The 15,845-nt window shown below is 36.6% G+C and overlaps 1 protein-coding gene across 1 annotated transcript; it reads left to right on the plus strand.

Moving 5' to 3' along the window:
• The first annotated feature begins 1,081 nt into the window (after window positions 1-1,081).
• LOC134659324 (uncharacterized) lies at window positions 1,082-15,042 on the plus strand. The gene is made up of 4 exons (XM_063514978.1): window positions 1,082-1,187; window positions 2,539-3,625; window positions 13,534-13,597; window positions 14,252-15,042. The coding sequence occupies exons 2-4, from the start codon at window positions 2,540-2,542 to the stop codon at window positions 15,019-15,021; spliced, it is 1,920 nt and encodes a 639-aa protein (XP_063371048.1). The 5' UTR covers window positions 1,082-1,187; window position 2,539; the 3' UTR covers window positions 15,022-15,042.
• The last annotated feature ends 803 nt before the right edge of the window (window positions 15,043-15,845 follow it).

Genomic DNA, 15,845 nt, shown 5'->3' on the forward strand with positions numbered 1-15,845 from the left:
CTAGACACCGCCAGTACAAGACTTGCGCGAGTTTTTAAGTAGTGCAGTGCACCACTTCTCGCTCAGTGGTGCTCATGACATCCCAAGTGTCAGACGTTTATTGCCACGCAACAAAATGCCTCATTGTTGCATAATTAACTGTACGAATACGACGAGAGTGGTTAGTCGTGTGAAAGGTGACATTTCTTTTCATAAGTAAGTAATTTTGGTATTGGATATCGCCTTATTTAATTTATTATCAATTTGTAATGATTTCGTGACGTTTTCTACCAAGATACTCAAAAGATAGTGTCCTTACGAAGTGTGCGCCATCGCCATCCATTGCGGCTTATATTCGATGCGTGATGTGATGATAAAGGCATTTTATTTGTAGGTCGCAAGTCGCAATGGAGCTGTCCATTGCGACCTACAAATAAAATGCCGATACTTTCGTACATCGTTTAGTTGCATGGTTGGAGGGATTCTGTCGATTTTAAGCCACTAGTGTTGTACACTGCGGTGTTTCATGCAGTATCACTGTGCAATTCGATTTATAATCGATTTTTGTGACGGTTTCGTGTTACGTTACGAATATCTTTATGAAGTTTAAGTATAAAGTGAGAAATTATATAATATTATTATTCTTCATATTAAAAAATATATATTTCAGATTCCCAAATGATCCAATTTTAAAAGAAAGATGGATTGACGCAACGGGGAATAAACATTGGTTTCCTACAAAGTTTAGCAAGATTTGTTCGGAACATTTTAATAAAAATGACTTCTGTGGCACAAACAAGCGACGCCAATTATCGAAAACCGCAGTTCCGACCATAAAAATACTTCGGATAATGAGTGAAGGGCAGGTAAAAACAATTAATAAAAGAATCGATAGAAAATTAATCATAAAAACGTCGATTTATTACCTACGCCTTTGAATCGGATCACCATGGCGGTAAGCGTTGCACATCACTATCGCTTGCGTGACATCATAGTAGGCATCAAAAAATTTACATGCTCGGTCCCCATACTATTATTGAGCATGTTTGCGGCGTCTAAAATCTAAATAGGTGGTCTGTGTTATTGACATATCGCTGCAATATAATTTCGGAAGAACTGTGTATAATTTGGATTTCTAGAAACAATATGTGATAAAAACACATAAAAAAACGATATCTAATTACGCCTGTGTTATCTGAATATAAAACGTAAGTATACCTATGTGCCTTATAAATTTGTATTTTTCCATTGTTTTTCATTTTAAAACGTAGTGTAAGTATATGCTGTTAATTAGATAAGATAAGATAATATTTATTCATTTAAAACGTATGCTAATTTGATTGATATACAATGGTAATTATCCAATTTATGCTTAAATACTAGTACATTCATAGATTCAACTTAAAATAAGTAAAGGTCATGTTAAGAACTATAAATACCGGACAAATGTGTATTTTCTGTCGCTAATGGAAATTTGATAACAATACCTAAACTAAGTAAACATTTACTTGTGTCTTAGGTATGCACTTTTTGTAGGTCAATGTGTAAGTGGGGAAGTGCTTACCAACAAAAAGATTATTTACATAATAATAACAATAACTAATATACTATGATTATCTTCTACTCTTTAGAACACTAAGTGGTGGCATAGGTACTTAACAATTTTTTTTTTTTGTACATATAAATCTTTCCTATTTTTCTTAACTTCTAAGTAACTATTTCTAGTAGCCTTTCTGTGTCCTCGTACGACTTGCCAGTGAGTAACGTTTGTACCGCTTTTATGCAGACTTTACTGGGCATTGGGTAAATATTCAATAGCAGATTGAATTTATTGTAAAGGAAAGAGCCGAGGAAACAGAAAAACTTACGTGTGTTTGCGGAGCGGAATGAATCTTTGGTGCAAACGATGTCAGCACGTCGCTTGTCAGATAAAATCTGGGGGTTATAGGGTATGAGTAAATGTTTTTTAAATACTGTGTTCAAGACGAATAACTGTCGAACGCTGAGAACTTTACACTCGGACAACAATTGGGTCGTGGGATAGCGAAAGGGACGGAAAGTGCTAACTTTAAGGACTGCCCTCTGAGCTCTTTCTACGTCGATGATCATTGTCTTGTTTGCCCCTCCCCAGGACGTGATACAATATACTAGCAGTGATTGACAAAGTGCAAGATAAACGGATTTAATAAGAGTTCGATTTGCCGCATGTCTGAGGTTTTTAAAAACATAAATTAATTTTCTAACTCTAGCTGTCAGAGACTCAATGTGTGCTTTAAAGTTAAGATGCTGATCGATAATTACGACCAGGTACTTGATATTGTTAGTGCTACTGAGTTTTGGGCAGTTATTAGCAATTATAAATTATGTTATGTTATGTTATTTGTTTGCGTTATAAAAGCAAGTACGTTTTATAAATAACTGAATACTTAACGGTTAATTTATGTTGAAATCTCGATATTTTGTGTTTATTTCCATACCTAACGTGCCTGTTAAACTTTTATTGCCAATAAAAATGTTGTTGTTGTTAAACCACCTTAATTTTTTCCATTATATTTCTAGAATGCGGTATTATGTAAGAAAAACGAACCGGGGTAGAACTCCTCAAGAACTGATGCAGACAGCCGCCCATGCTGTCATGCATCAGGGGAAAAGTCTTCGGGCAATAGCGAAGGCCCTCAACATCTGCCACGCCACACTCTTCCGGTTCATAAAGAAACTGAAGTCGGGTGACAACCCTACCGTCGGCTATAAACCGAAGCTACTCTTCACCGCTTCACAAGAACAAGAAATCGTGAACCAACTAGCCCAATACGCTAAAGTTTTCTGCGGATTATCTGTAGATGAAGTCAGAAAACTCTCCTTCCAATTTGCAAGACGATGGAAATATGTGATACCTGAGAGTTGGGTCAAAAATGGTACCGCTAGCAAAGATTGGGGCGACAAGTTTGTAAAAAGGCACAATTTGCCTGTGAAGTTGTTGAAAGGAAAGTCGATGAAGAATTTCTACACTATTTTGGACAAATTAATGGACAAACATAAGTTTTTACCGTCAAGAATTTACTATTTAGAAGAAATTACTGTTCCAATAGCCAAATATATTCACGACACAGGTGTGGCTGACCTAAAACCAGTATGTATGGTTATGGCAGCAAATGCTTCAGGAGACATTGTGACTCCGATGTTTATGATGAACAAGGAAGAATACAAACTGAAAGACAAATCAAATATTTGTGTTGAAAGTAAAACGGAAATCTCAAACGCCACCGACTCAAGATACTTAAACCATTTCATAAACCGCACTAAACCGTGTGTAGCTGATCCCGTTCTGTTGCTAATAGACAACTGCCAATATGTTGATATGAATGTTTTAAAGAAAGCTAAACAAAACTCGATTACACTCCTTTGTATTCCGAAGAGCGAAGGCTGTATGAAACCATTATTGAAATTAGCAAAGTTTATTAAAAAACCTACCCAAAAAGTGTTGTTTGAGCCCGGCTGTGACATATCACACATCGTATGTGCAATGATGCCGTCAAAGAAGGAGATAGTGAAGTGTTTCAGTGATAACGGAGTGTGGCCATTCAATCCGAGTGTAGTTACCGGTGAAGAATTTGTACCTGAACCTGTTGAGGTGTATAATTTTAAAGTAAGTATGTCTATAGTAAGTAAAAGAAAATTGTGGCAATATTAAACTTATTATTTAAGGGCTTCCTTCCTAGCATAGTAGGCATAGTTTGTCAAAGGACTGTCTCATTTCAAACATAGACAGAGAGCTTAATTACCTCTCTGATTATTATCTTACACTAGTACTAGCACCCAAGGATGAGTATAGTTTTCCTGGTTCTTACTGACTGACAAATTGGTTTGACCAACTCATCATCATCTTCCTCGCGTTGTCCCGGCATTTTGCCATGGCTCATGGGAGCCTGGGGTCCGCTTGGCAACTAATCCCAGTAATTGGCGTGGGCACTAGTTTTTACGAAAGCGACTGCCATCTGTCTGACCTTCCAACCCAGAGGGTAAACTAGGCCCGTATTGGGATTAGTCCGGTTTCCTCACGATGTTTTCCTTCACCGAAAAGCGACTGGTAAATATCAAATGATATTTCGTACATAAGTTCCGATAAACTCATTGGTAGGAGCCGGGGTTCGAACCCGCGACTTCCGGATTAAAAGGAAACAGGAGGCCCCAGGTTTAAATCCTGCTAAGGGCATTCTTGGTAATCACAAAACAAAGAAGTAATAGAAGTGAAACGTACGTGTACCTATATAGCGTGTGGCAACATTAACATTAGATTAGCTGCACTCACTTTCACCCATAGATGTTCAGTATGGCGCTTATGACATGTCAGATGTGAAAACGATTCCAGTTAAAATTACAAATAATTTATGCCGTGCTGCTCCATTTTGGAGTGTAAAAACACTAGCGGGACAAAAAATCTTAGACATGGCATTTCATATCATCGGTAAGTATTATTTCATGTAATATTTCAATATTTTTTACATTTTCGGTTTCCGCAAGGATTTTTGGATTGTTTAGTACAAAAATCAAATTTATGTAAATGAGATAAGGTTGATATCTACTTAGCGTAAAAGTCATGTACGGGTGCGCTATTCGGCCACAGTGCGAGGACCATATCAAAAAAGTTATCGATGTCGATGTTTGTATAAATCATGTATAAATAAAATACACAGTTCGTTTTGTTTATGTTCATACATGTTCTTAATAATTTATTTTTGTTTTGCCTCTGGATGATCATATCGAAAAAGTCGTCGCTTATGCACATTTTATATTATGTACAAAATATGTTTTTACTTTCAATGGATTATTTGATTTAAAGTTTTTCTTATAGTATTGTATCCATACATATTTGTAAATTTTCTCTATCAAATACGAGTAGGTAAGGTGTCAGTTTTAAGCGGTCACAATAATTTTACTACCGGGTATTTGCCCTATTAAAGCCCGCCCAAACTCTTGCACAAATCTTAAAGAGGTCTTCACATTGGATGCGAGTACGCAGTGCGTACTACGCACCATGCTCCGGTAAAAACGTGCATAGCGCTATCTCGCTCGTACATCAGAGCGGCATTCGTATCCGCATTAGTGTGATAATGATAACCGTCTAAGTGCTAAAAATAGTGTTAATATAGAATTATAGATGGTCAAGCAGATCTTGTCAGTAGACAAAGGCGGCAAATTTGAAAAGTGTAGGCGCGAAGGATATCGTCCCATAGAAAATTTGAATTTCGCGCCTTTTTTTACTGACAAGATTTGCTTGACCAGCTATATTTCCATTGTTTTTAATTTGCGGTTTTTAATAATTTTGCATACGAGCTTATATCGGAGATTCATATTGATGGATGACACAACATTATTGCTTTGTTATGCCTTAACATAATAACGTGCTAGTTAATAAGTATTGTGAACAGTTATTAACTACACTTACATATTAATTCATTACACTTACTTGCGTATTTTTTACGCACGCATCTAGTGAGAATATTGCAGGTAAAAAATACGCAACTTGCGTATTTTTCACGCACGCACACACGCATCGCGGTGGGAGAATAAGAACATTTGATTTAATAAAAATATTGGCTAGCACGTTATTATTTCGCGCCATTACAAAACAATATTGTTGTGGTATTCGAAATATCGAAATTTCACCTTATTAGCTTTATTTTTGTTATGAAATGGAAATTTAAATCATCTTTTAAAAGGATTTTGTGTTTATCTATTTAGATTTCCAAAAGATCCGTGGCAGAAAGGTAAATCAATAAGAACATTTATTGCAAAAACTTAAATATAAATACAAACTAAAAATATAAAAAATAAATACATACTTACTAAAACCCGTCCCGGGCTGTCCCTGACGCAAAGGTGCCCATCACGCTCGCTGCGTTAAGGTAAATGGATTAATGCCACTGGAAGGCAGAACTGGATGCCAACAAGAACGAGCACGATATGTTCGGTACATTTTTGTCAGAATGAGATTTTCATATCAGAAAAGGGCTATAGATATACAAAAGACATGGCGGTTCCAACTAAAAACATTGTTGCCTTAATCAACGTAAGTATACATGTCATATAAGTTTATAAGCGTTTACCCTTTACATACGTCAGAACCCTTAGTGCAATTTTCATTAGATATCATGACGGACGTACGCGTAAGTCTCTTTTGTATATGATTTTGAACAGCGCACCAAGCAGGAGCTTTTGGATACGCCAAATCCCATACAAAATGAAACTTAACGCAAACGCGTACGTCCGTTCGAATGTTCAACACTATCGAACGAAATTTACTCATGGGTACAGATGTTATTTTTTTTAACTTTAAGTAACTTAATTATACGCGACTAAGTCCCGTTTTATAATACATAAATGTAATTATAATAAGTAGGTATTGTGTCTTAACAGGTTTATGAAGTTCATGTTAAGTGATGTTGTGCAATTTATCATATACTTATTTTTAAATTTTTAGCAATCTAATTTAGATAGTAAATTGAACCCCAGTTCTCCTAAGAAACGAGAAACAGATTTTCACGATTCGGCCGAACATTGCTCAAAAAAACCTTGCAATACTAGAATAGATATAATAAATGAAGATCCCAACGATATACAAAATATGCCAGGAACATCACGAAAACGAGATGTAAATCATATAGACTACATATATGATGCAGTTGTAGCAGTAAAGAAACCACGAAGAGATGATAATGCCACGTATACTCAATTATAGAGCAAGTTTTCTGAATAAACTTTTTTTTTATCAGAAATTTCGTTAAACGCCTTAAAAAGAGCTGCTGAAGAGCATGAAGATCCAATACCGCAAAAAAGAAATCGCATTTGTGATTTACCAAGATTATTAATAAAACGGGGTTCAAATGAGCTTCTATTAGAACCTCTTATAAATTAAGATGTTTAGGAATTTACGATGTATTCTTATGCATTTCATAACAATCAGCGTCATAAAAAGTTAAAAACCACGTATTAATATTACGACACGAAATTATTATTTCCAATTTCATCGACAACTCACTATCCGAATTGGCGGTCGGCGCGTGTGCGTCGTACTTTAGCCAGTGGTACACAGTGGACCGCGACGTTGCCACTCCGTGCGAGATACAAAATGGCCGCTGCCCTCTCAGTTGGCAGCGTGCCTGCCTTGCGTCAGCTGTGTTGAGTGTTATTTTTAGATTGTGTTTGTGAATTATTAAACGTAAGTATTTTTTGATTACTTATTGATTATTACCATAGATTATTACATTTACTGATAGCGTTAGCTAAATGAAAATATCACTAAAACGAAAATTGGTAACGTTGATCAGTGGTTTTTAATAGTAAGAGGAGTACTTAAAGAGAAAGAAAATAAGGTCTCTCAAAAAGGAGGTGGTTCTCAATTAGTTGTACCTAATCTTTTTTTTAATATCATATCATGTTCACCGATTACTTGGAGATTATTAGACCGACTTCGAACATAAATAATATAAGTAAATTTTATTTATACCAGCACATAGAAAACAAATTTTAAAACAGATTTACAATGTAAATAAATTCTTCTCGCGTTCTTATCGCTGCAAGCGAAGCGATCTCTTCCAGGCAACCTTAAACCTTAGTAACTAAATAACTTGATCAAAAATCTGAATTAACGATTGTGTGTGTGTGTTTGATAAATAATTCAATATTTCGTATTTCAGATGGGCCGTGCTAGAAAAGGAGTTAGAAAAATGGGCAACCACAATGAAGACGACATGAGAACGGCTCTCAACCTCATAAACTCCGGCGTAAGCATTCGACACGCCAGCGCGCAGTGCCACTTGAGCTACGCCACCGTTCGCAGATACTTAGTCTCACTGAAAAATAACGACGGCAAACCCATTCGCTTAACACCTAACTACGCAGTTAACAGAGTGTTTAGTGCTGAAGAGGAACATTATTTAGTGAAATACATTAAAAAAGGAACAGAGAAATTCAAAGGTTTGACCGCCGAAGGCTTTTCTTCGAGAGACTGCCGAAGACTCGCTTATGAAATGGCGAAAATTATTAATAAAAAAATACCGCAGGGTTGGGTAAATTCTAAAATGGCCGGTATGGAGTGGCTCAAGTCGTTCAGGAATAGACATCAGCTGTTATTTGTACAACGAAAGGCGGGGGATATCATTAGACAAACTGTGTTCGATAATGACGATATGGAGGCGTTTTTTGGACATTTGAAAATTGTTAAACAGGAGACGGTAAGCTTTAACAGTTTGAAAATAAAGATTGTTTTTATTTGTATCTGGTTTTGATATGCGAATGTGTAATTTTTTTTTTATTTAGATTAAGAAACATGAAATACCTATGATTTTCCGTTTTGTCACTTAATCAATTCGTTTTGTGAATGAATTCTAACTAGGATATGCCAATGTTTTTTGTATCTGATACCTAATTTAATTAACAGAGTCCTTAGATAAGAACCATGGTTCCCTAGCCGTTCCACGTTCCACGCGAATCTGTAGTGTTCATTTTACAGAAAACGAGTATTATAAGACAAATAAAAGTTTCGTACGACTTAAACTTGACTGACTAGACTGGTAGAGAATGCCTTTTGCCTTTTGACATTAAAATAAAATAAAAAAAAATTTTTTTCAACGTCAGGTTAGCCGTATGCTTGTTTGCCAACGACATGGTATTAAAAAAAACTTCCAATGGAGCTTACATAATCCCAACAGAACGTAAATCTTGGCTTTAAATTTTTTGTTATGTTTGCATTTCAGGTTTTGTTTTCAAGTTTAAGGTGTCAATTTGATATTGACATTGATACAGTGCTACAAGGTTCAATACCATGCAAGGAAATGAATGTACTTGGTACTTGTTCTACACCCCGCGACAATCACAAAAAACTCGGACCTGCCCTAGTAGCACGGTCGCATTTTTATCGTTTATCACCATGCCTGTCACGTTCTAACAAGTATGTAAGTGCGAAAGTGACGGGCATAGTGATAGTCGATAAAAATGGAACCGTGCTGAGCCCGCTGGATTCAAACTAAGTATTCAAAGTGGCAACGACAAACATGAACTTACCTTTTTTCGGGTCTTCTTGTTTTCTAATAAATATGATAATAAATATGTTTACTTTTATTTATCTAGTCATGGCCAAAAATTCGTATGAAACTTGTAAATACTTTCAGGGGATAAGATAACGTTTTCAGGGCCTTCAGCCAATGAGCTATTATTACTAACGTATAGAGAACACAAGGCCCCCACGTTATCTGTTCTCTTTGACGGCGCAGCAACTAGTATCATTTCTCTCTCCTCGCTCTTGTGAAAATGCCGTTTGTCAAAAAAGGACAACCATACTGTTAACAAGATGGACTTCAAATCAAGGTGTTACCGTTTTAGGTGGTGTCAAGTTGTGTATGTGTGCGTAAAACGTATGTGTGCTCTTTTAGGGATGTGAAAAGTCGATTTTAATCATGTTATATATCGATAAACGCTACACAGCGGAACGAAATAGCGACTAATTGAAGCATCAATATCTTCGTTAAAAATAAACATAATTGAAATGCTAATGGATAATGAATATATTATAATATCATAATATAATTCAATTATTGCGGAACACATATTTTTGTAGGTATTTGTGTATTGTAATTAAAAATCTGAACTTTCCCTTTGTTCCCTGCTGTGGCGTGACGATAAAATCGTGATCGGATAACCTCCATAAAGAATAGAAGCGTTTTTTGTTTATTTTAGTTGTCGTTAAACCTTTCAAGTAAAATTAAAATTGCAAGAAATGTCGATAGTTTATCGATATGACTTTATCGACATGGCTACAGCAAGGTGGATTCACATTTTTAATCGTACACTAAACAAAAGTGGTAACAGTGACAGCTCGCTTAGAGTCCATCTTTAAATATATTATATATATGAGAGAAGACATCGCCCATCACTACTGTGTTCCGTTCAACTGCGGCCGGCCGGCCGCACGTCACTCGGACTCAGTCGCTTGCGAGTTCTAATGCGCCGCAGTCATATTTGTTTTAAAACGAAACGGTGTAAAAACTCATTAAATATGCCCTCGTGTGTGCTGAGATATTGCACTAATAATTCATGCAATACGTCGAAGTGCAAAGGAGTAACTTTCCATCGGTAAGTAACTATATAATAATTTTAAATCTTAATTCGAGAAAAATGATTAGTGGACGCCATGTTGCGTCATTTGTCATAGACTAAAAATTAAGAGATGTGACATTGTGTGGATAATTTATCTTTAATATAGGTAATTTGTCTTTTTTATTCAAGTTTTCCACGTCTGGGGCGCAAAGATAGGGAAAAATGGATAAAATTTGTCCAAAACAACCGCAGCGAAGAGACCTGGTTACCGTCCGATCATACTTATGTATGTTCGTTGCATTTTCGCGAAGAGGATATATATATATCAAAGGCGGGAAGGCGTTTTTTGAAGAAGTCTGCTGTACCTTGTATTGATGTAAGTAACATTAAAACATTAACCTTTTAACCGCCAGCAATTTTTGATCGAGCGTGCTCGTGTCGCCACCGACAGTAATTGTACCACGCAGAGTAAGTTTGGCATAGTTACGGGAGTTATAAATGTGCTGTAAAAACCAAATCAGATCTTTGTCTTATTTATCAGACTGTGGCGAAATGAGCTGGATATGTAATGTCTTATATATCAGACTCTGGGGGTTAAAGGGTAAATGAAAATAGTAGGTAACCATTAATTAAAGTAGTAGTTATTTCAGCCGCCACTCAATGATTTATAACTCAAGATAGGTTATAGGCGTTTCAAAATTGAAGCGCTTAACTTGTGAGAAATTGGACAAGTTGCCTTTAGTCGCACCTGGTCAAGCGAGAAATGTGCACGTGCTAACGAGCTCCCGCACACCGAAAGAGAAAGAGACGACCTTATGTTTAACAACGAGTGTGACAAAGATGGATGGAATGAGAAAATTAATCAAAAATAACAGATTTCTTCGTAGGCACAGAAATAAATATGGAAGTATTTTTTGTGCTCCTCAAGTATGAGTATAACCTATCTATAGTTATATAATATCATTGCCGCCACTAACATTATATTATGTTTGTTTTAGCCGAGAGTTGGTCACAGTAGCACTGGAACAATGGAACAAATTTCTGAGTCTGTTAGTGAGTCTGAATAAATTTTTGATTCTCCGAGAAAAATTGTTCTTAAGAAGAAAATACATGACATGACCATCGCTAAAAAAAAATTAACTGATAAAATTAAAAAAGTCCAACGCCAAAACCGAAAGCTAAAGAAGAAATGTGAATCTCTGACAAATCTCGTGAAATCCCCTAAAACTAAATTTTCATTTTATGTAATGGCCCAAAATAATTTGCTGGCTAAAGCAGAGTTGGTAGAAGTACAGAAAAGACTCATGAAGAAAAATAAACAGAGTAGAAGTTCGTTAAAATTTACACCGGCACTACGTAAGTTCGCACTAACATTAAATTATTATTCGCCAGCAGCCTACAAATATGTGAGAAATACTTACAACAACGTCCTTCCACATCCAAGAAGTCCAAGAACTCTGCCGATGATATGGAACTGTTGATGCTGAGCCAGGATTTACGAATGAAGCGTTTGACGCTCTAAAACTAAAATGTGCATCAAGTAACAAGTCTATCGTGAATCGTGTGCAATTTAGTCTTCGACGAGATGGCTATTCGTACGCAAAAACTACTTCACAACCAACACAAACTCGGAGCCGTTAATTTTGGGGCAGGCCCACAAGAAGGTGATGTTAAAGATAACGTAGCGTCTCAGGCCTTAAGTGTTTATGTTGGTATCGATGACCGAAAATTGGAAGCTCCCTGTGGGCTACTTTTTAATAGCAGGCATAACGGCTGAAACGAAGGCCAATTTAATCACAACATGCACCAGGCAACCAAGCACCTTAAATCACCGAACACATTTGATACGGGCCATCATAAATAAATACACATCTATTCGCTTGAAACACGAAGCTAAAACTGATCAGACAACTAATTATTTCTCAAAGCGGCAAAAGTTAACAAAACTTATATTGTTTAAAGGTAATTAAACTAATTAAATAAAAATAATATTACTACAAAACTATACGGCTTTTTTTTATGAAAGCAAAAGGTTTTCCATGACCCCCCTGAACCAGTTAATATAATTATGTACAGTCGCCATCAGATACATCGGAGCGGCCACGGTGCTCAAAAATATCTGAACATGCACTCTAACGCCATGACAGTAGAGGCCTGCTAAGATGTTTGTGAGCACCCTGGCCGCTCCGATATATCTGATGGCGACTACATACCTCGGAGGATATTTATTACGCTTACCTAATTAAAATTGACCATTTATTTTTTATAAACAACAAGTGCGAGTCGGACTCGCGTTCCAAGGGTTCCGTACATTAAGTCCGACTCACGCTTGACTGCACATTTCTAATAGGTTTTCCTGTCATCTATAGGTACCTAAAGAACTACTTTGTGTATTTTTTTCAAAATTTTAGACCTAGTAGTTTGGTCATTTTTTGCCTATTTTCTTGAATAACTGCTAAACTATTTATCCTAAAATTATAAAAAAATATATATTTGAGATTCTTACAATGAGCTCTTTCATTTGATATGTGTAACGCGATACGGTGTGAACAACTTTATTTTTTTATTTTCTCATTTACCCCCCAAAAATGGCCTCCATATTAAAATTCACTTATTCACGTTACACGTCCATCTTTGGATCACAAACTTACATGTGTGTCAAATTTCAACTTAATTGGTGCAGTAGTTTAGGAACTTTAGGAGAAAATAGGTAGTGACAGACGGACAGCCAGACGCACGAGTAATCCTATAAGGGTTCCGTTTTTTCCTTTTGAGGTACGGAACCCTAAAAAAAGAAACCGACAATAAACAGACAATATTAATATAATATATTGACTTTATTCTACATTTATTAAACGTCGGAATGTAGAATAAATTCAATATACGCGTTATACTCCGTTTTAATAGTTTTATTTCAATATTTTAATACATATAACTTAATATTAAAAGTATCATACATTACATACATAATTAAATAGGCAGAATATATGTATACAAGTGTCGCGTCTGCGACGGTGACATCGTATGACAGTTAGCCGCCCTCCCCGCGCCCCGCACTGCCGCGCTTGCTAGTCTTGCTACCCAGATTTTGTTCGTGCCGTCTGTTCTATGTACGTAGTACATTATACTTCAATGCCTTCAGCAAGAAATACGACTAAGAAAAAGGTTCTATTATTTTTCTTCCTTGTCGTATTCTGGCTGAGGGACGTGTCGAATGTGAACACTCTTCACTGGTGAAGAGCTGGCTGGTATAGCCCTGGGGCTATAACCGCGAAAATAGAATTTCGCAAATTGCGGGCATCTTTCTCTGTCACTCTAATTACGCCTGCATTGGAGTAAAAGAGAAAGATCTCGCAATTTCGGTTTTCGCGGTAGCCCCTCAGTGCTTTCCAAGCTGTCTTGGGTCCAGTGGATGCTATTCTATAATTATTTATCCCTATCTCTCTTTATTACTTGCAGGTGAACGAGCCGGTCGCGCAGCCTTTGCCTGGTCCGAGCAGAGTTCCGACTACGCAAACCTCGGGTAAGTTGTTATGCCTTAAACTCCTTAAAGAATCCGAACTCTTTAGCCAATCAATATAAAACTATGCTTCGGCGGACATTTTCTGCCGAGAAATACAGAGAAAGCTTCCGTCATATTAGGAATTTGACGTTTATATTTACAATGGGGTCGGTGGGTCAAAATTTTATTTTGCAAATGGCGCAAACACTCGTTTTATTTAAGAATTTTTTGGTCTCGATGCCCTTTAATCCAAATCTCACAGGGAAAACCTATGCTGAGGCCATCTATACAAACTGTTGCCAAGTTGCCAACCCCATTCCGCGTGCCGTCATTGCAAAGTCAGAGCCCTGAGCAGAGCAACTTCGCCCGACTCTAAGTAGGTAGATACTCTTTATACACCTTGGTGTGCACCTTAGTAAAATATACAGCTTTCGGAAAAATAATTGAGTAAATATAGAAGCAGATAACAGGCAGTCTTATCGCTACAGAACGAACTTAACCTTTGGGTAGCGGAAACAGAGAAATTACTCGAAAAGGGTAAAACTTTAGTAAACTTAACGAAAGTTAGCGACAGCTCCGAAACCGCCTTTCCATACATAAACGTAGTCCGTTTGTATCAAGAAGTGATTCCCTTCTTAACTATGCATTTTTCTCCAAAATAAACTTATTTTCCAGAATCCAACGTGTCATCCAAGCAGCAAGACCCGCTTAGCAGAGGCACCATCGACCAATGTCGCTTCTGCGGCGAATTCACCAAATGCGTCTCCGTTGCCAACAAGCCATATATCTCCAACAACACCACACTAGCCTTCAACGACATCACCATACGACTCGACTTCAACGACGAAACATTACCTAAGACCGTCTGCCAAGCCTGCGACGCGAAACTAAGAGAGATGCACGATTTTGTGAAAGTCGTCAAAGCGGCTCAGGAATCGCTGATCAATGTTGCAGAAACAAGACAAGTCGAAATAGACCCTAGAGAAGATTATGAGACATTAGTGGTTAAAACTGAATATGATGATGATGAAGGAAAAGATGATGATGGTAATGATGAAAGTAAAGATGGAATAGTAGATTCTTTGACAATTGGAGAAACTATATTTATCAAAGAAAAGGTAACTCAAAAAAGGAAAATTAAGACAGCTCCCAAAAAGCCGAAGAAAGCTAAAGTGACTGAAGTTAAAAGTGAGAATGAAAATGAGTTGATAATTGATATAAAAGAAGAAGTTATTGAGAGAGACACAAATGATATTGAAAGTGATACAGGATGTTTTGTTAGTGATACAGGATGCTCTGTAAGTGATACAGGATGCTCTGTAAGTGATACAGGATGCTCTGTAAGTGATACAGGAACGGATGCTAAACCCAGTGAAGTGGAACTTGCAACAAGTGCTTTAGTTTTTGAAATGAGAGGTGATGGTAGTGGGTATGGATATAGTTAAAGAAAAAGATGAAGTGTTTTTTTAAACAATACAGTGGTTTTTTTTTAAAACTTGGTTTTAGTTAGATTATAAGAAAAGGAAGTGCATTTTGCCTTATGCTGTTTAATTGATTTTGTTCATATAATACTGGCAAAAAGTATGAGCTGAAAATTTTGTAATTTGTAATAATCCTGGATTATTTTACTTTATATAGGTACTCAATTTATAATTCTCAATGGCTATCAAAGCAAGAATCTGGATTTTTTTGTTTGTTCAGTATTTTTAGTTTTATGACTTTTATGTACGGTCAATGTGGGTAAGACCGTCTACAAGCTCTTTCATCGCTTTTAATTCTTGCATTTGTACACATACTCCACTTACAGAAGGTTGGTAGAGCAGAACGAACTAATTTCTACCTTTCTGACCGTGTCCGAGCGAGACGTATGTATACAAATACTCGTAGTAGTTACTTGCCCTATGACGGTTTTTCCAGCAATACATTTTATATCTCGTTCTTCCCCACATTGACCTTAGTGAGATTGCAACAATTTGTTTTCTCATCATGTGCCTAATTCAACATAGGTAGGGACTATTCCGTATACTATCGTTTTTCTCGAACATCGAATTAAATTTATAATTTCATCGACAAAGCAGCGATTGCTTTTAGTTTCAGCAATCAAAAGCAGATAGTTTTTTTTCCTACGATTTAAAATCAAAGAAATATTCGCTCGTGGACGGAATAGTCCCTATGACGGAATTAGCCACATTGACTTACTGAATTAAGTTAGGTGTATGAAGTGTTTGTCTTTTATCAAGAAATTATCTTTTTATTTGAATTAATGTTT

Source organism: Cydia amplana, chromosome 24 (genome assembly GCF_948474715.1).
Source record: "Cydia amplana chromosome 24, ilCydAmpl1.1, whole genome shotgun sequence".
Taxonomy (NCBI): domain Eukaryota; kingdom Metazoa; phylum Arthropoda; class Insecta; order Lepidoptera; family Tortricidae; genus Cydia; species Cydia amplana.

Excerpts from the sequence above, each read along its gene's own strand:
- LOC134659324 (XM_063514978.1), top strand. The coding sequence starts at position 2,540 with ATGCGGTATTATGTAAGAAAAACGAACCGGGGTAGAACTCCTCAAGAA. Across the intron at positions 3,626-13,533 it reads TTGAGGTGTATAATTTTAAA|GTGAACGAGCCGGTCGCGCA; the intron begins GTAAGTATGTCT and ends TATTACTTGCAG. Across the intron at positions 13,598-14,251 it reads TCCGACTACGCAAACCTCGG|AATCCAACGTGTCATCCAAG; the intron begins GTAAGTTGTTAT and ends CTTATTTTCCAG.